The sequence below is a fragment of the Myotis myotis genome, unplaced genomic scaffold (assembly GCF_014108235.1).
Source record: "Myotis myotis isolate mMyoMyo1 unplaced genomic scaffold, mMyoMyo1.p scaffold_m19_p_14, whole genome shotgun sequence".
NCBI lineage: Eukaryota > Metazoa > Chordata > Mammalia > Chiroptera > Vespertilionidae > Myotis > Myotis myotis.
Genome location: NW_023416318.1, coordinates 32776034 through 32803739, shown reverse-complemented (window position 1 = coordinate 32803739; position 27706 = coordinate 32776034). Strand labels below are relative to the sequence as shown.

Genomic DNA, 27706 nt, shown 5'->3' with positions numbered 1-27706 from the left:
CACTATCTTCGTATTTTCGGATTCTTTTTTCATTTTGCTTTTCCGGTTGGGTGTTTTTTGCTTCTTCGCATTTCAAATCTTTGACTTGATTCTTGAGCTCCTGTGGTCTGCTGTTGGGAGTCTGTATAATATTCTTTATTTCAGTCAGTGTATGCTTAATTTCTAGTTGGTTCTTTATCACAACATCGAAGGTCTCATTAGATTTCTTGAGGATCTACCTACATTTATCGGCAGTTTTTAGAAAATTATTGAAAGACCTTAAAAGTGTGGTTTTGAGGTCTATATCTTCCATTTCTGACATTTGCATCCTGTTTCTTTGTCTCCGCATTTTTTTATGTTTTCTTGGTGCACCCCCTAGTGGTCTTTGTGGGCAGTCTTGTTGTAGTTAAGCCTTGATTGTTGTAGGTAATACTAGAGGGGATTTGAGCCCCAGGCCAAGTGGCTGTGAGAATCAGCTGTGTCTGCTGTGAGAGAACTTCTGTCCTCTAGGGAGGTGCTAATCTAGCCTTTGCCTGAGGCTATCCAGCAAATGGCTCTGTGCAGGACTTGGGCGGGGCGTGTCCCAGGGGATCTACAGGGCGGGCAGAGCAAGCAGTTATGGCTGCTCTCAGTCCTGTCCCCGGGCGCTCTGCCTCTCAGAGTCCCAGCAACCGCTGCAAACCTCGGAGAGAAAGCTGCCTTCGAGTTCCGACCGAAGCCAGACAGTCCCGCTTCTCCCGTTTGAGTCTGGGTCCCTAGAGACTCGCCCGGATCTGGAGCTCAGAATCTGAGACTCCCTCCCGATTGGAAAAGACAACCACGCCCTCAGCCACCAGCCCACTCCGCTCGCACCTCCGCACCTTTGTATTTTCTGCACTGCGCCTCCTCTGAGTCTCTTTCCTCCTAGATGTAGAACTTCCACTCAGCCAGCCTTCCTGTGGTTCTGGATGATGTCCGTTCTGTCTTTTAGTTGTATTTTTGAGGTGGTTGTTTGAGGTAGCAAACTCCGGCGTTAACCTATGCCGCCATCTTGGTTCTCCTCGAGAGAATGAAAATTTAAACAGGAAAATTTACCAAACTTTTAAAGTGTAGGTAATTTCAGTTCATAGAAAAAAAAGGAAATTTCCCAAATTCTTGTGTGTGTGTGTGTTTTTTACTCTTTATTTTGGAAAATTTCAAACATATGAGTAGAGAAAATATGAGGCCCAAGGTACTCGTCACTCAGCTCCATAGCACCAACACATGGACAGTTTTGTTTTAGTCTCCCCATCCCCACTGCTTCCCAACATTGGAATATTTGAAGCAGTTCTCAATGGTCATATCACCAGATTCTCTTTGTGAAGTATTACTTGGAACCAAACCCCAGAAACAATTATACAAAACAGAGCGTTTCGTGCAAAAACTAGTAAAATATTAATAAACAGAATCCAGCATCATATTACAAGAATACTCTATCATGACGAAAAGAGATTTGTTACAGGAAATCAAGGATGTCTATATATTAGATGTCAACTAATATTATTTATTATTAAGTAGACAATCATCTCTAAAAATGCTAAAAAGGCATTTGACAAGTTTAACGTTCATAAAATAGTGATACTTTCTTAACATGATAAAAGTTAATGGTGGAAATCTTTTTTCATTGATCATTTTATGATGAAGTTCTTTGGCAGCAATGCTTTAGGTTAGAGGCTAAATTTATTTGATCATACCTGTTCTTAGAAGAGATAACGACTACCTACCGTATAATGACACAATATTAAAACCATCCATTGGTGTTTATGAACATTTTAATGTTTCTTAATAGATACTATGTTTATTTAATCAGATTTTAAATCCATTCATTCATTAAACCTTTGCTTTGTCACTCTATGCCGTGTAGAGAATAAAAAAGATAAATAAGGCACAGTTTCTGTCCTTATGAAGCTTATCGGGGACAGGAGATGATTAATGTTCTGTATACCCTTAAAATGAATGCATATTCTGCTCTTAGATGGAGTGTTCTGTTAAGTGTCAATTAAGTCAAGTTGGTTGATAGTATTGTTCAAGTTTTCTGAATCCTTACTGATTTTCCATCTGCTTGTTTTCTCAATTATTGAGAGAGGAGTATTTGGAATCTCCAACTATAATTTTGCATTTGTCTATTTCTCCTTACAGTCCGGTCAGTTTTTGCTTCATATATTTTATTAAGCACATAATCATTTAAAATTGTTATGTCTTCTAGATGAACTGGCTCCTTTATTATTATAAAGTGACCCTCTTTATCTCTGGCAAAATTCCTTTGTCGGCTATTAATGTAGCCACTCTGGATTGCTTTTGATTAGTGTTACCATAATATATCTTTTCCATCCATTTGGGGAAAAAACCATTGTTAAGAAGAGAATCAACATAATTCACGCAGAATATTGAATCATTCCTCACCTTGACTGTAACTTTTTCTTAATCCAGACCTGCCAGCTTTTTATCAATGCTGCAGTTGACTCCCCTGCAATTGATTACCACGTATCGCTAGCCCAGAGTGCTTTGCAGGTCTGCCTGACACATCCTGAGCTACAGAATGAAATTTGCTGTCAGCTCATTAAACAGACAAGACGGAGACAGCCACAGAGCCAACCAGGACCATTGCAGGTATATAGTGATACACATACACGCAATTTAAAATGAGGCTGCTGTCTTGATGGTAAGAATGATGCATATTCAGTGTAGACATTGGAAAATATAAAAAGTGTGAAAAGGGAAAATAGCTATTCATGTTTTGATGTATATCCTTTCAGTTTATTTACATGTTTCTGTAGAAATGTATGTGTATGTGTTTATATGCTTTCACATTTTTCACGTTATTAGGGTTACAGTGTGCATACTAATTTTTTAAAACTATAGAACATAATCATTTTCCCCCGATATTCTGCAACATTCTTCAAAACATTAATGATTGCATTAATATCAATTACTATCCATGTAGGTTTTTCCAATTCTTTTTCTTATAATAAATACCTGTGCAGTATACGTCTTTGAACCTAATTCTTGTGTAAAAGTCCAGTGAATTGTGCACAGGTCTCCTCCTCCTTTTTAATATAACAGTTTAAAAAATATTGAAGCTACACTTGCTTAATGGGAAAAAATAAAATAATACAGAACAAAGGAAAAGGAAAAGTCACATATAATCCATATTACCTAATCTCTGTTATTTCTATATTTGTCCCTTATATATGTATGTATATGTGTAAGTATGTGTGGGTATTTTGGTTTTGTTTTGGGGTATATGATTTTTTACTATTTTTCAATCTGTCCTTTCTCAAAGCCATTGCTTCTATTTCCATTAATGAGTAAATACATAAATGAACCAAAAAGGAGCAATGTTCCTAATCTTTGATGTCAAAAGGATTATTATATATCCACATGTCTTTTAGTATCTCAGTTGTAGACAACTACATACATAACTGGATTATGGATCTGACCCAATGTGGCCTTTTAAATGTTTCTATGGATTATAATTGCTCTGAGAAGATAATCTATATGTGGAAGAAGCAAACACATTTGGGGTCAAGAAAGGCTACAAACTACTAAACTAAATAAAACCTTGAAAACCCAAAAGAAGAAAAAGGAAGGAAGACTATCAACTTCTGTCCGTCACACTGGCTCTGACTTGGATCTCTGACTGCCGCGCGGCGTCTAACCTAACGCTGTTTCTCTTTGCCAGGCCTGGCAGCTCTTGGCGCTCTGTGTGGGGCTCTTCCTTCCCCATCATCCTTTCCTGTGGCTTCTCAGGCTCCACCTTAAGAGGAATGCAGATCCCAGGTGTGCAGAAAACTAGCCAGCTGAACCGTTTATGTGGCCTCTGAAAGTCTACAACAAATCCTAAGTATTTAGTAACCTGCCAGGTAGAGAATGCGTGAAACAAATGTTGGTACAGAGAACCTTTGGTTACCATTTACGTGGAGCTTGAGAAATATTTCCTTTACTATGTTAAATCTCTCATGGAAGATTGCAGTGAGCGCTTGAAACCTGATAAAGACTATTTTTAAGTGAAAAGTCCGTGTGTATTTCAAGGATGAATGACTTAGCATTTGTTATCGTTATAACAGCAACTACTTTGCTTCCTTAGTTTTCCCTATTACTGTTTTTCTCCACATTGAATTGTTTTATGTGGAAAATGCCCCTGATGGTTTTCCCTGTGTGTATTTGAATTACTTCGGAATTTTTATTTCCTGGAAAAAAGACATTTACAATCCAACTGTCACAATGGCTTTTTACTTTGGGACCCAAGGCAGCCAGCCAAGGGTTATCAGGATCATGTTGTCCAAGAAGTTGATGCCAGGTTGCTTAAATAAGCCCTGAAACTCAGATAAACAAATAAACAAGCACAATGAGACAAAAAAACAACTTGGAAGCAGCAGAAAAATATTCTCCAGTTCATAGTACGTTTTGGGGACTCTGTAATCGAGATCGTGTGACTTGAGTTGCGATCAGTGACAGATTGCCCAAAGAATGGGAAAAGTTACAGAGGCTTAATAATATCCTGCTAAAAGAAACACTACTGTCAACATTAGCATAATACATTGTAATAGTATACACCACGGAAAGCTTTCTTAATGACTTCATAGCTATCAGGTTGTCTTAATTAAATTTATTCTTGGGCTTTATCTTAAGCTTTGTGTTATAGGACAGAATTTGGAAAATATGCCATTTATTGCCAGCGATGTGTAGAAAGAACACAACAAAATGGAGATCGGGAAGCCAGACCCTCAAGAATGGAAATCCTTTCGACCCTTCTTCGAAATCCTTATCATCACTCTTTGCCCTTCAGCATCCCTGTGCACTTCATGAATGGCATCTATCAGGTGAGTTAGACTTTCTACCCCGAAGGAAACATGCTGAGCCCGAGGTCCTGTGTGTGGCCTCTGGGCAACAGAGAAATGAGGCTGTACACCTACCTTTGTCAGCAGCTGGCAGTGATAAACTCGCAAATAAATTAGATCTTCCATCAAACTGCTGCATTTTTAAACAGCTTTGCTAAATAAAAAGGATTCACATGAAAAAACAAAACTGCTTTGGTTGAGGTCGCCAGTGCGCCTGCTGGGTGAGGAAATAATTACTAACATTGGGTGGTACAAGCTCAGTCGCTTTAAAGCAGCGGTTCTCAACCTGTGGGTCGCGACCCTTGAAAATACATCCTGCATAGCCGATATTTACATTACGATTCATAACAGTAGCAGAATTACAGTTATGAAGTAGCAACGAACATAATTTTTATGGTTGGGGGTCACCACAACATGAGGAACTGTTTTAAAGGGTCGCGGCATTAGGAAGGTTGAGAACCGCTGCAAAAGTCTCCAAATCTCAGGAATTATCTGGGAAAGCTTATGTGGGCCCTCCCAACTCTCAGATCTGGATGTTGGCTTATTAAGTGAAGCAAACATGTTCCAAAGCTAGCAATTAGTCTTTGCAGCCATACGCCTTTTATCACAGGATTCAGATACTTAGCTGCATATTAAAGAAACAAACATTAAATGCATAAAAGTTCATTTGTTTTAAGTACATTTCTTGTTTATTTTTTTCATTTGTTTGTAGATTACGTAGTGCACTGTCTTTCTTGGTTTGCTTTTAATGGGTAGGCCTAATATCACTGCAAAATGTTTACAGCTGTCAAATGATCTGCCTCTTTTTAATTCAGTTGGCTGAAGCCAAGATTTCTGAATTCTTACAGCAAGCTAATGACTAAGACAGCATTAATTTATCCAGTGGTGCTTTGGGGGGAAGGGGAGTTAAAGCACCCAGATATATATATATACATATGCCACCATTAATCGTGCATCAAGTATGTCCTGTTTCCCCCCTGAAATCCAAGTTTGAAATGTACATACTTTTTCATTTGGAGAACGACTTTGTTATTTCTGTTTAGGTCGTTGGATTTGATGCATCCACCACAGTGGAAGAATTTCTGAACACTTTGAACCAGGATACGGGAATGAGGAAGCCAGCCCAGTCTGGATTTGCCTTGTTCACCGATGATCCTTCTGGCAGGGATTTAGAGCATTGTCTTCAAGGAAACATCAAGGTAAAACCAAGTCCCTTTAAGGAGGCACACCCAGCAAGCGACAAAGAAGCTATTATTTGCTATTTGCAACAAGTTTAATTCAGGAGTTTTCAAAAATATTTAAGCAATCTAATCTTCACAATAAAACAAATTTGCGGGACTTTTGTTGAAGCCGTAGAATTCTTAATATGCAATCTGCGCGCGCGCACACACACACACACACACACACACACACACACACGTTAAATAGAGGGAAAGGATTAATAATAGTAATAGTACCCTACGTATTAGGGTAATATGGGTGAAAGTGTGGAAACTCTAATCAAATGGCTTTCCATTTTATTCATCTACTCAGCAATATTTATTGTGTCCCAGGAGCTGGACTGGATCCTGTGGGAATACAAAGAAGGATCAGAAATAGCCCCTGCCCACAGCACACTTATAATTTGCTTGGAGAAGAGCAGCCTTATACACTGTAACTTTGGAGTCGGAAGTGATCAGTGTTTTAAGAGTGCTGTGCGCATTCCACTAAGCGGAGAGGTTAAGCCCAGCATTGGAAATGAGGGAAGATCTGAACTGGGCTTTGAAGGAGGGGTAGAAAATGGACCTGTGGGAATAAAGAAGGGATTCCAGATTTAAGGAAAATCATGAGCAAAGACAGAATTAGAAGACTTTTAAACAGTCTTTTCTGGGTCTTAGTACAATAACTTTAATAAAGTTTCTAGTTATGGCAACAATTAGAAATACAGAATTACAGAACCGGAAGGAACTTGAGAGACACAAAAATTGGCAAATGAGGAAACTGAGGCCCAGAGGGGGAAATGATTTACCCCAAATCAAACAGCTGGAGCTGGGTCTGGACCTTTTCCTTACTTTATATGGTCTTTGATTGCTGTCGGGAAAAGTTTTCTGGGATTTGGAGATGACAGAATTGGGGCAGAGTAGGGGAAGAACTAGATTTATAAATAATAGCTCACAAGTTTAGAGTGTATGCAACATCAGTAACTCACAAAGCCTGTTCCACTTGCAAAACAGCTTGTCGGGGCTCTATAGGGTTTTACAGAATACTGTTACTGTTTATACTTAGTCCAATAGGCATGTTGGTTAATAGATACGGTTTCCCCTTCATCCTTTTGCCTATATTCCTACTGCATATTGAGAACTCTAGATGAATGAATGTCTTATTTCTCGTCAGCCCCAACTATATCCTGTTCAGTTCAATAAATCCAAATGTAAATTTTGAGACAGTCATTCCTAGAACACTATTGTTAATAAATTAGTCAAGCCCTAACTGGTTTGGCTCAGTAGATAGAGCATCGGCCTGTGGGCTCAAGGGTCCCAGGTTCGATTCCGGTCAAGGGCATGTGCCTTGGTTGCAGGCACATCCCCAGTGGGGAGTGTGCAGGAGGCAGCTGATCGATGTTTCTCTCTCATCAATGTTTCTAACTCTCTATCCCTCTCCCTTCCTCTCTCTAAAAAATCAATAAAATATATTTTAAAAATAAATAAATAAATTAGTCAAGAAGCAAGCTAGTATTCTTGGCTGACTTGAGCTAAGTAAATATCAGGGGCTTTGTTGAATAACTGCTTACCACATCTTTTTAAAAACTTTCATTTATATTTCTGAAATGGCCAGTTAAATAAACAAACATTTATTTGGTTCCTGAAGAATTTTTGTGCTTTCCCAATCAAAGAATGTTAAGATTGTATTCCAGATTTCTTTGGTATGACTTTATTTATTCCAATCTTTATAAACTCAGAAGGTAGAAAAGTTGCTTCTTCAGTGACTAAGTCAAGAAAATATTTCTGGAATCCTCTTGTTTCCAATCTCATGCAGTCCTTCATTAAGATTCTTTTTTGAGTGAAAAATGCATTGCCACAGTCCAGAGTTAATGTGTGTCCAAAAGGATGTGGACCAAAGAGCGATTTATAATTAAATCCTAAACTCAAGAGCTGCACATAAGCTTGGAACAAAAAAGCTTTGGTTTTATCACATTCCTTGGAGGTTTTTTTTTTTTTTTTCCAGCATACAGACATGCGTGGCTTCAAGATGTGCCAGTCCGAAAAGTATGATAAATCTCCATTTTTCACTTTTCTTCTAGATTTGTGACATTATTTCTAAGTGGGAACAGGCTTCCAAAGAACAGCAGCCTGGGAAATGGGAAGGTACGAGAACTGTTCGTCTAACTTATAAAAACAGGTGTGTAATACCATCGCCAGATGCCCAAGTAGGAGTATACACATCTTCACATCATGCACCTACAAGTTAACTTCCTACTGAAGAGCCTGAAAAGTTCCATTTATCTGTATATTTGTTCTATAAATGACAACTCTACCACAGGAAGAAACTGTCGCATAAAATTTTATTTCTAATTTTTGTCCTTTAATGTCACGAATAATTATATTTTATAAAAATATGCATTTGGACAAAGAGTAGAAGAAAACTAGAGGAAAAAAATAGCTGCTGTCTTAGCATAGGGTGAATTTTTCACTTTCAAATTTTTCTTTGACACTATTATTATATTTTCCATAAAGACTAAATACTACAGATTTGTAGTAAGAAGAAATATTTAAGTTACCCAAGCCTTTAAAAGTGATATATTCATATTCATTCATTCTAATGCTTTCATATTCTCTCTCTCTTTCTCTGTATTAATTGAGTTTCAGCTACAAGCCAGGCACTTAGCTAGATGCTCCAGATAAAATAATAATGAGACCAGACACAAAAGTACCTGAACTTTTGGAAATCACAGGCTAGTGAGGAAGGCAGTTGTTAATCATATAATAACTCTAATGAACATATAATTACACATTAAGTTCCTTGAAAGAGAAGAGTGTGGTTCTGTAAGAGAGCATAACTAGAAGCCTGACATACACTGGAGACATCGGGAGGCTTTGAGAAAATGATGCTTATGTCAAAGTCAGAAGAGGCTGGGAGCGTTAAAACAGGTAGAGAAGAATGTTCAAAAGCCTACAGAGGGAGGTATCTCAGGGTTTCAGAAATAGTTAAAAAGCCAGTGGGGTTAGAGCATATACCTTCTCAACAGATACGATTTTAATATGCTTTGGCGTATGGTCAGAAACCAGGTTTTCTCTCTTTCTCTTTTTTTTTAAACATCTTCTTTTCTTCCATATATCAGCAGAAAGTGGTACTTAATAAGCAGTGTACACTGATCAGGTCACATTAACTATACCAAAAAAAAGGAATCTGAAATATCAGACTACGAACCTGGTGGAATTATTGGTGTAGGATTGACTTCTTTCAGAGGCCTACCTTTGGAATGTAAGAAGTGAAGGCACTAATCTATGTTTATAAAAGCCTAAGTCACTCTTCGACTGTTCGGTAGCTATGACGTGCACTGACCACCATGGGGCAGATGCTTAACACACAGGCAAGGAAACATGGAACAGACTGATGAATTTTAGAGGGGAGGAGAAAGGGGGGAGGGCTGCAAGAGATTAACCAAAGATCTTATAAGCATACTAGAGACCCTTTGGGGATCGGGCTGAAAGCAGTAGTCTGACATCCCCCGAGGGGTCCTGGATTGCGAGAGGCGCAGGCCAGGCCGAGGTACCCCACCGATGCACAAATCCATGCACTGGACCTCTAGTATAATATAAATAATGTACTAGCCTTTGATCCAGTCAAGATTTCTTTTTCTAATAACCCTCCCACAGAAATACCCACATAAGTGGGCACAAGTATTCCAGTATTCCCAAGTAGCTTCTTTGCCATATTTTTTAGAATAGTCAAAATTAGTGTGTGTGTTGGGGGGGGGGGGCTGTGAAAGGAACAGTTAAATAAATGTGGTGCCTTCATATTTTGAACTCCGCTTATACGGTCAACACTAAAGGCCACACACCGTGTGAACAGGCTCCTTTGACCTGGATAACGGTGGTTGTGAGCCATTGGAGCTTCTCTATTCAGGGGCTCATGAGCAAGAGATCTGAGGACACAGATCTGACTGTTAAGCTTTGGTGTCTAAGGTTTAAAACTCGTGCTTTTCTGGAGATAAACAAGATTACTTAGATAATGGAAATTAATGGGCTCTACTCCTGGAGGAGCCTGTTTCCACTGATGACAGCCTTTAGCTGTGGCCCTTGGGTGACTGGGAGAGCGGCAGGCTAGAAGACCGGGAGCTCCCAGGCGGCTGTTTAGTTCTGTGATGGCTGGAGCAGTGATTCCCATTGTGTGGGCCCTGGCCCTGCGGCTCCAGCATCACAGAGCACATTAGAAACACAAATGATTAAGCCGCACCTCAGCCTTAAGGAGTCAGAGTCTCTGGAGTAAGACCCGGGAGCCCGTGTTTCCACGGTTCTGCAGGTGATTCTTGTGCAGGCTGGGTTTTGAGGAGCACTGAGGCACAGGCCCTCCTCGCTGCCCCTGCCTCTGGATCTTACCTAGTAGCAGAGAGTGAGCCCCTTGACCTGCCCTGCTGTGATTCTTTATGTAGAAGAGGTTCCAGAATTCTCCTTTGGTTTTGTCGGCCCTAAATGGCATTACTTTCATGCCTAAGACTATTTCTAATAATGCATACTTTATGAGTGTTTATTAAATACATGCTAATTCTGCCTATGATGGCTACCGTTGGGACCAAAATTAAATTTGGTTGAAATGGAGAAAGGTGTTCTGGAAATCACAGACAAGAATAATGCCCCAAGTCTAGTAAATACCACTAGAAAGGACAAAGAGAGTAACACATAATAAAGATTGCCTTAAAAAAAGAAAGAAAGAAACCTCATGACAGTAGCTTTGACATCAGAATAAAAGCAACTCAACCAAAAGTTTAATTTTTAACAGAAGTCTGAAATGGCTGGATAGCCACAGCTCTGAGAAAGTACTATGTTTTAAAATATGGTCTTGCTTTGCATGCATGTAGAAATAGCTTAGACAATGAGCCCTGATTTCCAGGGGCACAGTCAGGAGGGGAACCGCTGTGGCCTATCATGCAGCCACGGACGAGGAGCCCTGTAAGGAAAACTAAAATACCAGCTCCTTATCATGGAGTTTTCATTTATATTTACGAATGTGAGTTATGGACTTTTAATTGTTTTGTTTCAGAGGTTAAAGATGGAATTAATAGGTTTTAAGCTTGTTCTCAGAGATGACCATTTGTAAACTAATGTTTGAATTCTATTCATATTTAGCCTGCTTATTTAATTTGTTCCTCATTGTGTACTTGACATTGTAAGGTCAAGGCATGTTTTTAGCCAAAGGAAACTGGCAAGGGTCCTCCCTAAGGACAGCTCCTCCTTACCACTCGTTGAAATCAAAGATCATTTTCGGTCGTCCTTTGTCCTTAGTATTTTCCAGAGCACAGCCTGACATTCCCATCTCTGCCACCGTTAGCTGATTCTCAGAGGCCCTACAGCCATTGGGTCTTAAGCCAAGAAGCATCTTGACAGGTCATCTAATTTAGCCCATTTTTTCTAGCTATGATACCACCACAAAAATTCCAGCATGAAGAGACTCTTGTCATTCTAAATACCTCTAGGGAAGAATGCTAATAATAATAATAACCAACATTTTTTGAGCATTTACCACACACTAGGCCCTGTGCTGAGCTCTTTTCATGTGTCATCTCATATAATCCTAACAGCACCCCCACAAAGTAGGTTTTATTATCATCTCCATCTTACAGGTCAGGAAACTGAAGCTCCAGAGAGTGAAGTCATTTGCCCAAGGCTACAAAAAAGGGGATTCTTTCAGGCTTTTTCCACAAATGATTCCCATATTTAGTAACTCCCACTCCCATTCATTTACCCATTCCTGCGGTAAACATCTGCTCAGTGTCTGGTGCATAGAATTTCCCTCCCCTGCAGTTTGTAGGGAGAGACAGACACCAAAACTTAGCCATGTGATTCATGCTGTAACAGGAACAGTGTGGCAGAGTCGTGAACATGGTCTCTGGAGAGACACTGCCTGGGTTAGAATCCTGGTTCCCCCGCTCATTGTGTGGCTTTGAGAAAGTCACTTACCATCTCTATGCCTCAGATACCCTCTATGTGAAATGGAGATGAAAACAGGACCTCCTCTAAGGTTGTCTCAAGGACTGAATGTCAGCAAGGATAAAGCTCTTGGATCAGGGTGGCCACACAGTTGATGCCCCATCCAGATCTTGGTATAACACACACATGTGAAAGCTGTGGTGGGAACTAGAGGAAGGCTTCAGAGTGCTGCCTTCCAAGCAGGGACTTGCGTGGTGGCCGTCGAGGCAAGAAGGAGACAGGGAAGGGGGTCAGACCAGCTGCAGTTTCAGTAGAGTGTTATCAGCAGACTGCGGTGGATGGAGCGGGGGAGGGAGGCGGAGAGTGAAGGCAGGCCCTCAGTAGGTTTACAAGGTGATGCTGAGAAAAAAGGCAGTAGGAAATAAATGCTCTGAGGCAGGCAATGGGGAGCCGGTTGGGCTGAGAGCTCTGCTGAACTTGGAGCCGTGTACACAGGGCTAGTGGTCCTGGGCCATGCAGTGATGTGATCCCCATCCCACAGTATTCAGCTTCCTGGGTGTCCAGTGAGGAGGAGGAGGACATTGGAGATCCCCCTGCTAGCTCGTCTGCACCCTGCCTGCTGGGACAGAGGCCCACGCTCTCTGCTCCAGGCCTTCGGGACTGGGCACCTGGTCATCTTGGGAGAGACTCAGAGCACATTCTCCCGGCACCTTTCCCATTCAAGATCCGTGGATTTGAGTTTCTGGCTTGGTCATTTTTGTGACTCTTTAGTATCTCTCCATATTCTTTCCAAATTGCTATATAATTGTTGGAGCACAAACTGTTTCATCAGGAGTTTGAGTCCTACATGTTGTATTTCTACATGTCTGGGATTGTTTTCCCCTTTTTTGCTTATGGTGTGTTATCTTCCCTTCCCAGGTTCTATGTCATCTACATGCCAGAAATGATTGAAAATACATGCTAGCCCTTCTTGCCTATAGCCATTTGTACATTTGGTTCCTTTTTCCCCTCCTCGCTGTTAATACCAATTCATACTCTTATTAAGAACGTTCCAGTGGCAACACTTAGCTAAACGCTGGTAGATGACAGTGATGAATAAGACATACCTTTTAACTCTAGTGGAGACAATAAGCTATGTACAAAAATCTTTGCATGCCAAAGAGGGAGAGCTTCCCCCACCCCCACCCCCCCCAACTTTATTCTCTGTTTTATATCCCTTTGCTAACATCATTTTGAATTTAGAATCTATTTCTATTACTCAGGCATACTCTTCTACCAGCTAACAATTTTTCATCATGCAGTTACAAATTCACATAGGGCTTAGGACTTATGTGCTCAAGAAACCGCTCGGAATGACTGCCCAGGACAGTGATTCTTACGCTGGGGTGGGTGGAAAGAATTTTCAGAATCGTGGGGAAGAAGGGCTTTTCAAAGTACCCGCCACCCATGCTTCCTCTGCGATTCTGACCGGCCGCCCTCTCAGTCCCTGCTATTTGAGATAAGTATTTCAAGAGATAGTGAGCTTGACGGCAGTGTGGCCTCTCCCTCAAGTGTATAGGGAGAAAAAGGCTGAAAATTCAGTGAGAGCCAATGGGCACACACCTAACAAATGCTGGATCTAAATCTCTCTTCCTGCCACTGTGTTGTCATGGCAATCTTAAAGTATGCAAGGTGCTGCTTGCCCACTCCGCTGCCACCTTTACTGCACCCCATGCCTGACTGGCAGCCTGAAGCCAGAGCCCCAGAAGTCTCACAGATAAGGGAACAGCATAGTGATAAAGAAAGAGGGTCACTGAATTGACGAAGAGCTAGGCAGACAAAAGCCATCTTGTATTTCAACAGCTGTTAATAGCATGTAACCTATTGTTGAGCTCCTAAAACTGCTTATGAGAATGTGGCCAAAAACAGGAAAAAAAGCCAAAACATTTCAATGTACAAATACTATCTTTTAGATTCCCCAGAGTAAACTGCTCCCCCACCGGCCCCGGCCAGTTTGATGTTTTTGTATTGAAGCCTGCATTTCCTATTCCCTGGTGTGTCCAAGGTACTTAGGAAATATCACGAATGTTTTGAAAATTGGGTTTATACAGCCCATGGATGAAGGGTTCATTTCATTCCCCGAAAGAAAGGGCATATTTAATTTCACTCAGTGTCTTATTTCCTTCCTCAGTAACACTTCAGGATTTGGTATTTTGGGGCATAGAAAATAGCGTAAAATAACATAGAAGTGTCCCTCAACCTCCACCTCAGAGCAGTTTTCCCTCAGTTTGCTGCAAGTGTTGTAAAGAACAGAAACAAAAGCCATTGACAGATAGTAATGATCTAAGCTTACATCACGTAGAGAACTATGTTAGAACAACCTCCTTAATGAAAAATTTCCCTCTTTTTTTTTTCTTTTACAGACTGTATTTCTCCATGCAAGCTCGTGGGGAGACTGATAGAGAGAAGTTGCTGTTAATGTATCAGACAAACGACCAAATAATAAACGGACTTTTCCCTCTGAACAAGGACCTGGCATTGGAAATGGCGGCTCTGTTAGCTCAGGTAACTTCCGGGGAATATAGAGTAACATTTCGTAAAGATAGAACACTAATTTCAGCACTGACTTAAATGTAGTAAAACAGTGTACTTTTAGGAATTCTTTAAATTCATTTTGCTGTGATTAACACCTTAAAAATTACAGGCATTTTAATTACAGTTTGGCTCCAAATTGCAGACAATTGCAGTGATGTGCAATGAGACAGTATTCCATAAAGGGAACCTAGTTGCTTAATTATCTTAAAGTAAACCACAAGGCTTTGCAGTTAATGCAGGAGTTTGGTGAGTGTAGAGCTGTGGGGCTAAGGACGCCATGCTGACATCACCCTCTCAGCTATAGGAATCAGTCTTGCTGATATTCTCTGTCTTTATTAAGAAACCCGGGGGCCGAGCATTAATTGTTGTACGTAGTATCTGGTAAGGCCTGGTGTTGATGGGTGCATAGTGGGCACGATTTAATTGTCAGTTATTCTCTAAACATTATTGTGCTCATTCTGTGCCACACAGTACACCAGCCCCAGAGCGGGGAGACACTAAGCTTGGAGATACTGCCATAGGGTTCCCTAAAAGGCAAAGTTTCCTAGAACCACCTACCATTTTTATAACTATTGTTTGTCCAGCTGCTGTATCTTTGGGGGTTAAATCCTGGTCTCGGTTGCACAGGTAGCTGAGCTGAGTACTACCTGGGGACTGGTGGGGAGAACTAAAGCTTGCTGTGAGGAAACCATGTACTGGTGTGAGGAAATTAGGAAGGATGCCTGGCCAGATAGGAGAGAGGGATGGCAGCTGAACAGCAGAATCAAGCTAAGGAACCAACAAAAAGAGACTGGGTCTAGGAACCTAGACAGTTATAAGAATAGACTGTAAGGATGAAGCTCAACTGAGGAATTTAGACAGTAACTGGTCAGAGTAAGAGCTAAATAAGGGAAGCCAAAGGGGTCAGTATCTCAGAGCCGGGTTGTACTAACAGCTGACCTGGAGGCCAAGGACCTTTTGGAAATGGAGACCTGAGACTTTCTGCAAGGCCATCCCAGTCTTGTTGGAGCCCTCCATCTGCTTGTTGGGGAGTGTTACAGATTTTATGTGAATGTTCTTCACCTGAATATCCCCACCCAATTCGCTCCTTGAGCCTTCCTTTGGTACCATATACTAGGCATTTGACTCAGTTTATCCCAAGTATTTGTTAATACTTCAGTCTCCCTACTAAACAGTTAACTCGCTTGACCTTTTTCTCTCTCACATCACTTAGCACAGCCCCTGACATGGTTTAGGTTTGGGTGAATGAATGGGTAGGTGAGTGGTTGGAGAGGTAGTTGGTAGTTGGATCGGTGGGCAAGTGATGGCATCTGTGTAGATAAAGATTAAAAAGTCTTTCATTTGGGGAGAAAGGGCCTCTATTCCCAGGAATACTAGAATAATAAAATGAGGGGATGAATACAGTAACATGTATGGAGGAAATCTAGGAAGGAATGAATGAGAATATAGTTCTTGCTCCCATCATATTCAGTAAAGACCTTTAAAAAGTTCGTAATACTTTTTTGAGATTTCCCTTAGCTTTATAACTTTTTTGACTTTCATTTTTAACTTCTATTATTATCAATTAAAATGGTACCTAAAAATGAAAATTTTTCCTATACTATAACAGGCAATAGTGGAGTGATGTGGCTTTTAGCAAATACTATTAGAGGGTGATATTAACCTAACGTGGTTAATGTAGATATAGAACTGAAATGTTTAAGTTACAGATTTTTTTTTTCAAAATTAACATTCAAATGGAATTTAGGTTTTAATAATAATACATATATGATTATGAATTCCATAATCACACAATCATGATAAGTAGATTTATATATTATGTGTAATTATATGTTATTATATAATTACTAGGGGCCCAGTGCACAAAATTCGTGCACTGGGGTGGGGGGGGTGTCCCTCAGCCCAGCCTGCCCCTTCTCACATACTGGGAGCCCTCAGGGGATGTCCTAATGACGGCTTAGGCCTGCTCCCTGCTCCCCTTGGGGATAGGGCCTAAGCCGCTGTCTGACCTCCCTTTGTGGGAGGTGACCAGGCTGATCAGGGGAAGGCACCAGCCTCATCATCCTGCTGCTGCAGCCACTGCCAGTCACCGCAGCCAGCAAGGTTTTTTCATCAACACAGACTCCAGTCCCTTCACCATGAAAAAATGACAACTTTCTTTAGGCATTTTCAAGATGTGTCTTTCATATAATAATAATTTCTTTATTATTTTTTTTATCCTCACCTGAGGATATGTTTCCATTGATTTTTAGAGAATGTGAAAGAGAAAGGGAAAGACAGAGAGAAACATCAAAGTGAGAGGAACACTTTGATTGGTTGCCTCCTGCATGAGCCCTGACCTGGGCCCCGGCCAGGGAGGAGCCTGCAACCTAGGTACATGCCCTTGGTCAGAATTGAACTCAGACCCTGCCATTGGCAGGCCAAGGCATTATCCACTGAGCCAAACCGGCTAGGGCAGGATATGACATTTCTTAGCCCTCTAGCAGCGGACCTTCGTTTTTTTCGCCAGGAGTGTAGTGAAAAACCCTAGATCACCTTTTTGGATTCTTATTACCCGAGTTACTAAGAATATTACCAGTGGCATACAGGGAGCTTAGCCAATGAGTGGTAAGAAAAGGTGTTTCCTCTGTAGTTCACACCAGTCGCCGGCTTGGCCCCCCCGGCCCAGGCCTGACGCCTCTGGCCCAGGCTTCAGGCCTGGGCAGGGGACCCCCATCTCCCCCCGATCACTGGCTTCTGGGTGGCTTCTGGGGCCGACCTGTGGCCCAGCGGGCGGCAGGCAGGCAGCTTCTGGGGTCGCACACGGGTCCTGGTTGGCGGCTCTTGCGCTGGCAGCTGCGCTGTCCCACCCTGCCTGCGGTATGCAAATTAGCCACCATCTTTGTTGGCGGTTAATTTGCATATCACGCTGATTAGCCAATGGGAGGCATAGCGAAGGTATGGTCAATTACCATGTTTGTCTATTATTAGATAGGATATGTAATTATATATTATAAAGAATGCTTAGAAAGAATAAAACTGATTTTCTCTTTTTTAAAATTCTTATCCTTTGTTTTCTCTTTTTTTGGATTTCCAATTAGGTGGAGATTGGAGATTTTGAAAGACCTTTTTCAACCCCAGCAGGCCATGTTACTAATCAGTGCAAAGCAAACCAAACTCTAAAACAAGTCATAGAGAAATTTTACCCTAAAAGGTATAGAGATGACTCCTCTGAAGAGCAGGTAAGGTAAGGAACCTCTTGTAACTCTTAAAGGCAGAGCCACACTTGTTTTTTGGTGGTATTTTAAAGATGAAAAAAAATTGTATATGACTTTTTTTTTCAAGGCTTTTTAATAGTGGTGAATCCCAAGAAATTATACATCTTTTTATTTATATGCCTAAAAACTTTTTAGATTTAGGAAATAAAAGAAAAAAATTGGTCAATAATATGTTTAATTTGATGAAGTGATTACCAAAAGTTGGTTGTTGTTTTTTTTTTTATCTCTTAGGGTATTTTATTATGAACAAATTGGAATAAAAATAAACTATCATCTTACACAAGATTTTTTTTTTCAATATATTTTATTGATTTTTTACAGAGAGGAAGGGAGAGAGATAGATAGAGAGTTAGAAACATCGATGGGAGAGAAACATCGATCAGCCGCCTCCTGCACATCTCCCACTGGGGATGTGCCCGCAACCCAGGTACATGCCCTTGACCGGAATCGAACCTGGGACCCCTCAGTCCACTGGCCGACGCTCTATCCACTGAGCCAAACTGGTTTTGGCTACACAAGATTTTTTAATATAAAGCTTTAAATTAAACTCAGCTAACTTGGAGTTTTGATTTTTGAGAGCATGTAAAGAAAAGCTTTAGATTTAAAAATAGAGGAAATCTAGTTCACAATGAGTTTTTCCAAAATAGGGACATTTGAGGTGAGTCTTTTCTCTATGTAGAAGAAGGGGTTTAAAAGAGGTTTTCCCTGCATCCAGTATTTCTACAAGCCACGGGTTGCAGTACCTAAAGTTCCACTGTTAGGGACTTATTCTTTGGTCTCAACTTCTTGTATTTTTCTTTAAAAATGAAAGTTATTCCCATGAGAAATTACCTGTTAAAAGAATTTATACTGAGATTTTATATTAGCTAATCAAGATATTTTTAAAAATATATTTTTTTATTTCAGTGAGGAAGGGAGAGGGAGAGAGACATAGAAACATCAATGATGAGAGAGAATCATTGATTGGCTGCCTTCTGCAAGCCCCACACTGGAGATGGAGCCCGCAACTCGGGCATGTGCCCTGACTGGGAATCGAGCCACTGCCTCCTGGTTCATAGGTCAGCTCTCAACCACGCTGGCTGGGCATTCATCAGATTTTTTAAGTGTACCTGAAGTGGGTGGGAAACAGGAAACCTAGGTCATGCTGAGAGCACTAATACTAAGGATTTGGTGAAAGGAATACTACAAAAAGGTCAAGGGGTAGACTGTGGTTACATGAGAGTCACCAAATAACAGTTTCACATAGGTTGGGTCTAGGTACCCCAGTTCTGCCTAGGACTGGCTTAAGAAGAGCCTTCTCTTAGGAGGACGATCCACTTTATATTTTGCTTTTGGTTTTTTGTTCTTTTCTTTTTTTTTTTTTTAGGCAGCTTTGCCAGCGACTATCAACCAGATGGATGGCCCTCCGGGGACACAGTGCTGCTGATTGTGTGCGAATTTATTTGACAGTAGCCAGGAAGTGGCCATTCTTTGGTGCCAAGTTGTTCCTTGCAAAAGTAAGGAAGATGGAGGATAATTCAGTTCAGTAAATAAAACAGTGGTAACAGTAATCCCAGGTTTATAGGTTCGGTGTTTAAAAGGAAAATAAGGAAATTTCCAACAGTTTAAACAATAAGTAAAAGGCAGGAGAGCCATCAGCTTCTCCATCTTTTCCCCTCTGCTCCACTCCCCGCCTCCCTTAGGTCATTTCTTACACTCATTAGGCTCAGCATTAGACTGAAGACAGCAGCTGAACTTTGCTTTCTTCTCTTCATTCATGCAGCCATTCACTCATCTAGTCTCTCGCTCATTTGCTCATTTCTTTCATATTTTATGAATTCTGTTTGTCAAACACCGAGCTAGGCTCTCTAGGGGATACTTAAGCTTGTGGTTTCAGATGGGTTGTACTCAAACTTCCAGGAACTCACAATCCAGTGTTGCAATGGGCCTGGGAACAAGTACTGGCTGGTGAATATGGCCAAGAGTGACATGAGCAGAGCGCGGCAGGAACACTGAGGATGGAGGGACTGACCCTGCCAGGGGGTAGATCACGTAGCTTGTCCCAATACACACATTAATCAATGGGCATTTTGGATCCCAAACCCAGGTTTCCTAATATCAGATTCACTGCTCTTTCCATTATGCCACACTGCCTCCTCCCCAAGAGAGATTTTTAATAGTTGTTGTTTTAAATGTTGCATTATCTTTAGCTGAAAAAATGTTTCTGTAAATTTGCTTAGCATTTATTACAAAGTGTATTTTCACTTCTTCATAGCCCATAACTCCATCATCGCTTGGAAATACTTTCCTGTGGCTGGCTATACATGAGGATGGTTTAAGCATCTTAGAATACAGCTCCATGGTAAGGTTAAATCCTGACGTTTTGCACTGAGTCTATTGTTCAGTGTACTGTAAGCAGAAGGTAATGATATCTTAGTCTGATTTTCTTCCTAATAGTATATAATGAATAGTCATTTTATAAATATACAACTATGATTACAGTTTAATCTTCTAAAACAAGACTAGACAGGTTCTATACGTGCATAGCTCAGAGATATGCAGTTTGGTTCCAGACCACCACAGTGAAGCAAATATCACAATAAAGCAAGTCACACAGATGTTTTGGTTTCCTAGTATATGTAAAATTTACGTTTACACTAGACTGTAGTCTGCTAAGTGTGCAATAGCATTATGTCTAAAAAAAAAGCAATATATATACCTTAATTTAAAAAAATACTTTATTGCTAAAAAATGCTAACCATCACCACCGCCTTTAGTGAGTAATAATCTTATGCTGGTGGAGGGTCTTACCTTCAATTTGAATAAAAATCTGTGAAGCGCAATAAACCAAAGGTATGCCTGTACTGTGTATGAGAAAAATATCAAGACACCATGACCGCATTGTAATCATGGTTGTATTTTTAAATGACCATTTATAATGTTAGGAAGATTGCTTCCTGTGTAAAATGAAAAAATAACAAATAACATTAAAATAGAAACTTAAGTTCAGTTTCCCGAAGGCGTCTGAGGATTTCTGTAATTTCCTGTCATCTCACTTATCAGTTTACTTGTACCTAGACAGTATCTTAGACCTTTTTCTGTGATTAAATATAAAGTCAGATATGCTGTCTATGTGTCATTTATTTACTTCATATGATTCATATTACATAGTAAAAATGTTGTGGTTTTTTTTTTAAGCTGGCAGGCAGGAATTGCTACATTTTACCTGGTAGGTATCGTGGGCTCTCCAACTGTGGATAGTCAGTGATCACTGAGAATTTTTTGGAAATCCAACTATTTTTAAGTGTTATAGTAACTGTTTCTCCTTATAATCGCTTTAAAAAATGTTTTGGAAGGAGTTTGTGCTTTTGAATGCCTTTTAGTTCTTGAATGGATAACTTGAAGATAGATTCTAAAATCGGATTTAAAGTCAACAAAACGCCGAAACCGGTTTGGCTCAGTGGATAGAGCGTCGGCCTGCGGACTGAGAGGTCCCAGGTTCGATTCCGGTCAAGGGCATGTGCCTGGGTTGCGGGCACATCCCCAGTAGGAGATGTGCAGGAGGCAGCTGATCGATGATTCTCTCTCATCGATGTTTCTAACTCTCTATCTCTCTCCCTTCCTCTCTGTGAAAAATCAATAAAATATATTTTTTTAAAAAAAAATAAAATAAAAAAAATAAAGTCAACAAAACATTGTACACCATGATTGAGTTATCTTACCTAAGAAAACCAGTTCCCTAGATTGTGGGAGGTGGGTAAACAGCCAGGAAGTGGACATGTGTGGGCTGAGCCTTGAGCCAGTCAGTGCTGGAATGGTCTGCTCATTCTTGCGAACTAACCATTAGATGTGCAAATTCCTTTCCTTTTAGGCTGCACATCTTTGAAAATATTTTTTAAATTGTTTAAGCAACACATTAGGAAAAATATGTGCTGCATATATGATAAAGGGTTGGTATCCTTTATAAACATGGATGTCTTAATAAAACAATAAGGAAATGGCCCAGCTAGTGTGGCTCAGTGGTCGAGTGTCGACCCATGAGCCAGGAGATCACTGGTTCAATTTCTGGTCAGGGTACATGCCTGGATTTCGGGCTTGATCCCCAGTACAAGAGGCAGCTGATCAATGGTTCTCTCTCATCATTGATGTTTCTATCTCTGTCTCCCTTACTCTCTCTGAAATCAATAAAAACACATTTTAAAAAATAATAAGGAAGTGATCAACACACCTATAGACAAATGGTGCAAGGCAATTTACAGAAGAAATACAAATGTTCAGTACATATATTTTAAAATGTTAACCTCACTAGTAATCAAATAAATTCAATTTAAAACAGTGAGATTCTACTTTTCACCAGTCAGAGGTTGGCAGAGATTCAAAAAATGATATTTAGTGTTAGGTGCTGGGTACATAAATGGGTATAACCTTTCTGGAGGAGTTTGGAAATATTCTAAATATTGTCCTTATTTTCTTGAGATAGCAATTCCAGCTGTTGATGTTTTTAACCAAAGGAATAATTACATATGTGTATTACAAAATATGTTGAAAAATATGCATTGGAGTGTTGCTTAAGTTAGTGACAAAAATGATTTAAATGTTCTGTAATAGGAGTTTAGTTAAATAAGAAATGGTAAAGACGTTATATAAGTACATTTGTTGTCATGGAAAGATTTTCACAATATGTAGTTAAATTTAAAAAGAATCAGTGTGCATGATACTATTTTTGTCTGTGTAAATCAAAGTATGCAAATCAGTATAAACCATATGGATTTGCCAATATTTGACATGTTTTACTCTAAAAAGTATCAGTTTCATATGGTTAAACCAAACGTACATATGTAGACATATACAAAAATATTAAAGGACGTATACAAAAATATTAACAGTGGCTTTCCACTGAATGCTGGAAGGTAGACGCTTTTTATTTTCTTCTTGTATTTTTTCTCATTTTCCTAAAGTGAGTTATTTGTTTCAAAATCAAAATGTATTTTAATTATAAAGGTAAATGATAAATAAAATTAGTATACTACTATCTATTTTGGATCACAGTAAATTTGACTTTAGGAAAAATGTTTGTATTATATCATAATTAATTAATATCAGCATTTAATGGAGATATGCTATTAATCACTTCTTATCTGTCTTTGAAAATAAAGAGTGTATAACATACTTACTTCTCTTTGAAGAGGTTAATAGTCAGCTATGTGTACAAGAGTCTAATGACATTTGGAGGATATCAAGATGACTTTATGATGGTCATTAGCAATACGCATTCAAAGGACAAACCAACAGAGAAATTACTTTTTGCCATGGCAAAACCCAAGGTGAGTAGAATTCTTTGAACCAACTCTTTATGCTAGTGTTCTTTCACACTAAAACATTCATTGTGCAAAGACTAAGTTCCAGGGAGAAAACAGACTTCACTTATAGTCAAACACCCTAGCTCCAAATTCTGGCTTACCTCTACTTTTTAAAGCCTTGGTTTCTTCATCTAAAAATTAAATGGTATGATGCTACCTTTTGTTTGTTTGTTTACTTAAGAATTAAATGAAGGAATTGTATTTAGCCCAATGCTTGCTATACAGAAGGTTCAACATAAGTGGCCTTGGTGTAAGTTGTTGTGAGGAACTTTATATGCATTATCGTATTTACTTGGCGTAATTCACTTTACTGATCCATTAGTGGGAAGATTGAGATTTTATGATTAAAACATACTTTTCTTTACTATTTTTAGCAAACTAATGTCACTAACTAAATGCAGTAAATAAACGTGCATGCTAACATGTAAATGCCTCATTGTTTGATCTGCGTAGAAGGGAATGCTAGTAGCCTTGGCACTTGCAAATAGAGACTACCCATAGCTAACACTTCCTTTTGGAAATAATGAGAACTTCTCAGGGGCATAACAATTCTATTTTTCTTGTTTTAGATTCTTGAAATCACGCTTTTGATCGCCAGTTACATAAACAACTTCCATCAGCAAAAGGCTGCGTTTCACCACCTCTCTGCTCCAGCATTGCTCTCAGCCCGGAACCAGGGTCCCCACGCCAGGACGATGGGAAGCCAGCCTCTGCTCTCAAGCAGCAGACCAACCAAAGGCCCCACTTTACTCTGAAAGTGTGGGGGGCCTGAACATCACTCCCTGTCCTCTAAGCAGTGGCTGCATCTGCTCCAAATAAGTTTATTTACATCCTGGCAACATGGCACCCACATACTCGTATTCCAGATTTTAAAAATAATGAAGGTTATTTGTTTTATTTATAAATATTCAAATGAATACTAATAACACATAACACACAAAATTTGCACACATACTGATGTTCTCCTGGATTAAATGGGTTAGAATTTGTAATTTTTTTCTGTCTCCCTTCTCCCTTGCTATCCGACACATCATGTAATATGGTTTTTTTTATTTTTTCTTCTTCTTCTTTTAAAAAACATTCTGGCAATCTTTAGAAAGGGAGATTCCAAACTCTCATTTGGCAAACAAGTTGAATATTTGGAAATAATGCCAAAAAGCTAAGTACTGTAATTAAATGTATTTTAATTAATGTGTTTGGAAAGAAGTGGTGTGCACAGTGTAAGAAACAGCTGCAGGATGGTGTTTATGTATAAATTTTTAGAGCCAGTTCAGTAAATCTTCTGGCCTGATGAATCATTGTGTGAGAAAACAGGAGTTAGGTAACCAGAACTTCCTATGTAATATTAGGAAGCATACACCATCAGCTTTCAGATCACTAGAGTGTAAAATTTAAAACGAGACAGTGATTCCTGACATTCCTTGGTTGTCAACAGAGCCTGCGTTTACTGGAATATTGCCCACATTTCATTGCATTTGATGCTGGGCCATCTTGACCTTGGTTTGTTAAATAATAATATCGTTGAAAACAAAGACAGTTCTTAAATTTTTGCCTCATATAGTCCTTTTTCATGGTAGTTTGAAAATAAATTCCAAAAAAATCCTATATAATAAAAGTCTAATATGCAAATCAAACAGTGGAACAACCGGTGGAATGACCGGTCTCTATTATGTGCACTGACCACGAGGGGGCAGATGCTCAACGCAGGAGCTGCCTCTAGCCCGCAGGCCCCAGGCCAGTCAAGGCGGGTGCCAGCGGGGGCCCCCAGTCGCCCCACTGGTTGCCCCACAGATCAGCCCTGATTGCCGGCCAGGTCTAGGGACCCTACCCGTGCATGAATTTCGTGCACTGGGCCTCTAGTTTATTTATAAGAAGAGAAAGTAATATTTCTGTCAAAGGAGGTGAAATTTTAGTTGAAAGAGCCTAGAAATATATTCTTTTACTAGGCTACTTAAATGGTCAGTGACATTGTAGTATGTGTCAGGACATAGTAATTAGTATTCTTGATAAATATGAAACTGTGATAAGACATGAAAATTATAAGATGTTTAATTGTGATGGTAGTTAGTATACTTAATTTTATTTATGTGTAGAATATTTGTATTTATTTTTTGGACATATTTATCACTTTGTGTATGGTACTTTTTTAAACCAATTTGAAGAAAAAAAAAATGTTAGCTGCTTGAATTCATTTGTTGGCAGAGCCTTCATGTTTTCTTCTTTGCTCCCTATGGCAGTGTACTGTTCTCACACTAAGCCTTTTACAAATGTTCCATCCCTAGAAAGGACAGCCATGAAATGTGCTGCTTAAGTAAGATGTTGCTTTTTTGGCAATGATAAAACAAGAACAGCAACAACAAATCATAGAAAGAGATTTCCAGTTACTATTTTCCCTAAATCTTTTGAGCCACAACCACTTATTGTGTAAGCAAATTCGTTTTTGAGAATAAACTGGTTCCTGGTTTGAGATGACTCTCAGGAGGCTTTTTGGCTGGGATGCAATAGAGTTTTTAAGTTCCCAGAAAACCATTTAAAAAATCATTAGTTGGTGAGCCAGAGACTTGGCAGAGCTGTTAAATATGTGTGAGAACTTTATTCCCAGGCAATAGTTAGTTCACCATTTGGTAAGCAACCCTAAATCTTCTCATTTAAACAAGTTCTGAAGGCTTAGCTTAAACCTTAGTACCCTAGACTCAGTATTAATTTTGATAGAGCAGAGATAAAATATTTTGATGGAAAGAAGTCAATTTTCTGTAACGGATGATGTGAAAATTTCATTTTCTGGAAAATTACTTATATAGATATTTAAAAAATTAAAACTATGTTATTATGATTGGCTACAAGAGAATAATGTTACATGTTTAATTGTAATATGTGTCCCCTATCATTTTCTTACCTTTCAATCATAATAAATGACTTACAAAGCCCATTTTGAGCATTATATTTTGAATAATCTTAAAGAAGTAGCTAACGTTTTCATTGTCAAAACTGAGGTGTACTCATAGTGAAAATGGTAGTTACTACCTCTTTCTCTTATATTCATGCTTTGTCTTCAGTGTTGCTTTGTTTTATCCATATAAAAGGAAGCTGTTTGGGCAAGTTATAATTTTAATACATGTGTATGCATATTGACACATATACAATATGTATAAATCATGGGCTTCTCCCATGATTTCATATTAACCCCTTAAGGGAGCTTATTGCATATAGATGAGTTGAATGGACTGTTTTCTAAAAATTTATTTTGAATGGTTCTATGTTTTGTGTGTGTGTCCTTAAAGTCAAATACTGCCAGAGCTTGGAAATGAATTTAACTCTCCATTTACAAGAAAAGTTAGTCACAACTTATAGAATCTTTGTTCTAAAATTGTGTATATTAGTTGGTTGGTTGGAGTGTTTTTTAATAGAAAAATAGAAAAAAAAGGTGGTCAGGTTCCTGGAACAACACATTTAACCCATAATTTTACGGAAGTATAATCCTGAAGCACTAACCACCATGGATAACCCTATTTCTCCAGAAAAAGTCTTTCCGTGTTCCTGGGATGCCAAGAACACATTTCACCCGTGCACCCACCCCGGAGCTGCCAGGGAATTCGGACTCACTCAGTGCAGTCTCTGGGCTGATGTCTGTGGAGCCAAGGCTTCAGGATTGTAGGCACTGAAATGGGGGGAATAGGGAACAGGAATAACAGAGGAGGAGTTTCTCTGCCACATGGCTCATGTAGAAATTGTATCTCCTCTCACGTTTCTCCCCTATTCTCTTTTCCCTAAAAGAAGAAAGGGGTTTTACTGGTGCGTGAGTAATTTTAAACTCCAAAGTAATGTAAAGTCCACACATGGATATTTAGGGTAAAGTGAGATTCATCCATATTTCAGTGGGACCAAACCTCCGGCTTTTCTTGGGCATTTAAGTGGGAAAGTGGGGAGGTCATTCCTACAGCGAGGAGTTGGATGGGCCTGGGCAGAGACTGGGGTGAGGAGATGAGATAAACACTTGCTTCATATTATAATTTTACCTAAGTTAAACAGTCACAATGATTCTGAAGGCATATTTATAATCAACATCAATCCAAAAATCTTCATTGTATGTTTGAAGTATTTTGGGATCCAGTAATAGGCAAGGAACAAAAACTCTTACTAAGCCAATATCTATTAGCAAATAACTCCAAAACAAGACACAAATGTTCACAGTGTGGCTGAGTCAGGTCTATCTCACTTTAAGGTCCATGTGCCTGAACATTACACCACAGAAACCAAGCCAGTGGCAGAAGGGTGCAGGGAGAGTATCTCCTTCAAATATCCAGGACATCTTGAGCTGGAAAGCCTGGGTCTACTCAGCATTCAAGATAGATCAGCCACTGCCACTGCCATGAATGTTCCCCCAACAGCAATGGGCATAGTCACTTATTCTTATGTAATTTGAGGGACCTCTGCAATAGTTTATATCACTGGCTTCCTTTGGGTTATTTAATTACTATTGTATATCTTTCTCAAGGGTAAGGATCTTATCTTACTCATCGCTTCATTTCTTACTCTGTGTAGCACACAGTTTTGCATACAGTACTAAATCA

The 27706-nt window shown here is 39.6% G+C and overlaps 1 protein-coding gene across 5 annotated transcripts in view; it reads left to right on the top strand.

The window, feature by feature from the left end:
- The window catches only part of PLEKHH2 (pleckstrin homology, MyTH4 and FERM domain containing H2), a 76913-nt gene extending 52097 nt beyond the window's left edge, over window positions 1–24816 (top strand). For 3 of the 5 annotated variants that reach the window (XM_036334720.1, XM_036334719.1, XM_036334721.1), the window contains 11 exons: window positions 2428–2607; window positions 3680–3777; window positions 4643–4820; window positions 5882–6037; window positions 8119–8216; window positions 14368–14509; window positions 17620–17765; window positions 19163–19292; window positions 20051–20137; window positions 22962–23099; window positions 23705–24816. In XM_036334720.1, the coding sequence (XP_036190613.1) occupies window positions 2428–2607; window positions 3680–3777; window positions 4643–4820; window positions 5882–6037; window positions 8119–8216; window positions 14368–14509; window positions 17620–17765; window positions 19163–19292; window positions 20051–20137; window positions 22962–23099; window positions 23705–23890 (1539 nt within the window). In that variant the 3' untranslated portion in view covers window positions 23891–24816. Of the gene's footprint in view, window positions 1–2427; window positions 2608–3679; window positions 3778–4642; window positions 4821–5881; window positions 6038–8118; window positions 8217–14367; window positions 14510–17619; window positions 17766–19162; window positions 19293–20050; window positions 20138–22961; window positions 23100–23704 lie in introns of those variants that run through there. The other 2 variants (XR_004971853.1, XR_004971854.1) reach the window with 2 other exon arrangements.
- The last annotated feature ends 2890 nt before the right edge of the window (window positions 24817–27706 follow it).